At 38.9% G+C, this 3,873-nt stretch overlaps 1 protein-coding gene across 1 annotated transcript; it reads left to right on the top strand.

Annotated features, from left to right (window-relative positions):
- The first annotated feature begins 1,027 nt into the window (after nt 1-1,027).
- LOC143958072 (olfactory receptor 5J3-like) lies at nt 1,028-2,753 on the top strand. Its single transcript, XM_077467524.1, has one exon. It carries the CDS (start codon nt 1,143-1,145, stop codon nt 2,082-2,084), a length of 942 nt encoding a protein of 313 aa, XP_077323650.1. The 5' UTR covers nt 1,028-1,142; the 3' UTR covers nt 2,085-2,753.
- Nucleotides 2,754-3,873: the final 1,120 nt, after the last annotated feature.

Here is a 3,873-nt window from a genome sequence, read left to right as displayed (position 1 = left end):
GTCAGCAGCTGCAGTATTTGTAGCTGCTGACTTTTAATTTTTTTTTTTCAGGGGGAACTCCTCTTTAAGGTGTAAGTTGGTGGTTTTCTCATTATGAACAATGTCCTCAAGAAGACATCAATCCTCCAAAAGTTCCTCTCCCTATACTGAGTTTCAGAATTCCACATCCTGGTAGTGCTTGAGGTCTTTCAGAAATGTAGGCTTCCCCAATGGCCAAAAAGAAATTTAAAGTGATTCTAAAGGCTGAAGTTTTTTTTTTACCTTCATGTATTCTATGCAAAGTTCACCCCCCAACCCCCCAATCCTTACCTGAGCTGCCTCCGATCCAGCGATGTTCTCGAGAGCCTGTGCTGTCCTGGGACTCTCCCTCCTCATTGGCTGAGACAATGGCAATTGTAGGCAGTGAGACAATGAGGAGAGAGCAGGGGCGGGACCACTCGGAGGCAGGGGCGGGCCCAGAGCACTGCTCAAGGAGGAGAAGCCAGGAACTCTGGCTAGGAACCTGAAAAGAAGAGGATCGGAGCTGCTCTTTTTGCAAAACCACAGCACAGAGCAGGTAAGAAAAACTTGTTTTAGTGCCACTTTAAAGTGCAAGTTGGTGGTTTTCTCAGTATGGCCAGTCTCCTCAAGCAGACATCAAGCCTCCAAATACTGACTTTCAGAATTCCACATTCTGATGATGCCTGAGGTCTTTCAGAAACTTACAGTTGCATACCCCAAAAGGCTGCCCAAAGACCAACTTTTTTTTTTAATTACCATTTTCTAAAAAATTTACAAAATGTAATGATAAAAATAAAGGGAAAAAAAGAAAAGCAGTTATTGATTTCATTGGAAAATGTTTTGTACTTAATTTGGCCAATAAATAAAAAATAGAATTTCAGTACATTTTTCTTCAGAGGATATTTTATTAACTGTAAGCTTATTTATATAAAGAGAATCTCAGGTGTTTTAAATTAAATCTCAAGAGACATTTATCAAGACTTAAAGCTTTGTATTCTGACAACACAGCAGGCTGTCCTGTGGGAACGCCAACATTTTATATCTATATAAATCATTATCTGGATAACAAGTCTACATGGAAATCTGAGCACTATTAACAATTCCTCAGATTGAGAAAATTAAACTGAAAAGGAATAAATAATATGATGAATCTCACAAAGGTTACCGTTCTTATTCTTGTGGGTCTATCAGACCATCCACCAACCATGAATGCACTTTTTGTGTTCTTCCTTTTGATCTATCTGATGACTCTTATCATAAACCTCATTATATTTTTCTTGGTCCTCACTGACTACAATCTGCACAACCCAATGTATTTTTTTCTTGGCAACTTGGCATTTCTGGACATGTCCTATTCGTCAGTGACGGCACCAAGGATGCTCTTTGACTTGGTCACCAAAAGCCGATCAATTTCCCTTCCTGCCTGTACAGCCCAGATCTTCTTCTTTCTCTATTTTACAAGCTCAGAACTCTTCTTACTCTCGGCCATGTCCTATGACCGATACATCGCCATCTGCCACCCTCTACATTACACACAAATGATGTCTTGGAGGGTCTGTGCTGGTATGGCCTCTCTGGTCTGGGTTGCAGGATGCTCTGTCTCTTTGATTCATACTCTTTTTTTGCTCAGGTTGTCCTTCTGTGGCCCAACTACCGTCCACAACTTCTTCTGTGACCTCCCACACTTGTTTCAAATTACATGTACTGACCCAACAACAAACATCATAGTCATATTCGTAGCAGGTGCCAGTCTTGGGTTAGGAGCCTTTCTTTCGACCTTTCTTCCCTACGTCCTTATTTTCAGGACCATCCTCAGAATCCGTAGCAAGACCGGAAAGATGAAAGCCTTCTCCACCTGCTCATCCCACCTCACCGTGGTCTTCATCTTTTATGGCTCCTTAATATTTATTTACTTGGTTCCCTCCTCCAGCAATATGTACAATTCAAACAAACTCTTTTCAGTCATTTATGCCCTCATTAACCCATTGCTGAATCCTCTGATCTACAGCCTGAGGAATAAAGATCTCATGGAGGCACTTGTGAGGCCTATATGTTATATAAAGTTGATAAAGGAGTTAAGTTAAAAGTATGTCGGTCCTTCACGCTACTGGGAGTAGGCCAGATAGGTCAATCTATAAATCTAAACACTAGTGATGTGGTCACAGGTGCTGCAAAATAACACCAAACAAGTACAAAAAATATTTTAAAAAAGGGTGATTTCGCGCAAATGAGCAGTAAATCACTAAAAGGACAGTGAAAAAAGAATAAAAAGGTGACTGGTGTCCAAAAAACAGTAAAGCGTGATAATCCTCTGTGACATGTAGGTCTCAATGTGGATAAATGTCAATTAAAATTGACTTAAGTGCTTACTGTGCAAACAAATGTCCAAAAAGATCATTCAAGTAGAAAGGAGCCTGAAAAATATTTAAATAAATTAGAATAAACAAAATAATAATTAAATAATAAAGAAATTAATAAAATTATTTTTTTCTGTATTTTATTCATTTCTTTACTACAACTACTCACATGTAAATCTGAGTATAATGTGTGAACACACCATACGGGTTTTCCTATTAAATCCTCAGATCCATAATTTTATTACCGTTCTATAGTGAGATATTTAAACGAAAAAAAAAAAAATGAATACTATGAGGAATCTGACAGAGATGCCCTATCTTATTCTTGTGGGTCTATCAGACCATCCACAGACCATGAATGGACTTTTTCTGCTCTTCCTTCTGATCTATCTGATGACTCTGATCACAAACCTCATTATACTTTTCTTGGTCCTCACTGACTACAATCTGCACAACCCAATGTATTTTTTTTCTTGCCAACTTGGCATTTCTGGGCATGTCCTATTCATCAGTGACGGCACCAAGGATGCTCTTTGATTTGGTCACAAGAAAACGTTCTATATCCCTTTCTGCCTGTATAGCCCAATTTTTTTTCTACCTCTCCTTTGGGTGGTCAGAACTTCTCTTGCTCTCGGCCATGTCCTACGATCGATACATTGCCGTCTGCCACCCTCTACATTTTACAAACTAATTATGTCCTGGAGGGTCTGTACTCGTATGGCCTCTCTGGTCTGGGTTGGAGGATGTTCTGTCTCTTTGGTTCATACTTTATTTTTGCTCAGGTTGTCCTTCTGCAGAACATCTTCCATCCACAAATTCTTTTGTGACCTTCCACACTTGATCCAAATTACATGTACTGACCCCTTCATAAACACGTTGGCTGTAGTCTTAACGGATGTTACACTTGGATTAGGAGTCTTTCTTTTGACCTTTGTTCCTTATGTCTATATTTTTAGTACCGTTCTTAAAATTCGTAGCAAGACTGGAAAAAGTAAAGCATTCTCCACCTGCACATCACACCTCAGCGTGGTCTTCATCTTTTATGGCTCCTTAATTTTTATTTATTTGGTTCCAATGTCTAGCGATACGATCAGTTTAGGCAAACTGTTTACCGTCATATCTGCCCTCATTAGCCCATTGCTGAATCCTCTGATCTACAGCCTGAGGAACAAGGACCTTATGGAGGCACTTATGAGGTTTTATTATCACTTAAAGTGGATTCAGACATCATGCTGAAAATGTCATTGTGAAATTTGACATTTTTGCTTTTTTTCTCATGTTATTTTCCTTTTATTTGAAATTTAAGAGGGTATTACAATAAGATAGGTCATCGTGGTCCATAAAATCGAGTACAAACATATAGAAAAATACTACTCGTTCAAAGAAGACAAGACTTATAGTAAATTAACAAGCATCAGAAGTAAGTAATAAGTAAGTCAATAAGCAGGAGACATAAGGAAGGGGGGGGTTGATACCATATTTGATGGTTGGCGGGTTTCGCAATCTTAATACACAA

Source organism: Lithobates pipiens, unplaced genomic scaffold (genome assembly GCF_037356315.1).
Source record: "Lithobates pipiens isolate NorthernLeopardFrog02 unplaced genomic scaffold, aLitPip1_a1.2 Scaffold_56, whole genome shotgun sequence".
NCBI classification, from domain to species: Eukaryota; Metazoa; Chordata; class Amphibia; order Anura; family Ranidae; genus Lithobates; species Lithobates pipiens.
The sequence above is the reverse complement of the archived record's forward strand: the minus strand, read 5'-3'. Positions and strand labels throughout refer to the sequence as shown.

Bases quoted from the DNA above. Each gene is read 5' to 3' on its own strand.
- LOC143958072 (XM_077467524.1), top strand. From the start codon at position 1,143: ATGATGAATCTCACAAAGGTTACCGTTCTTATTCTTGTGGGTCTATCA.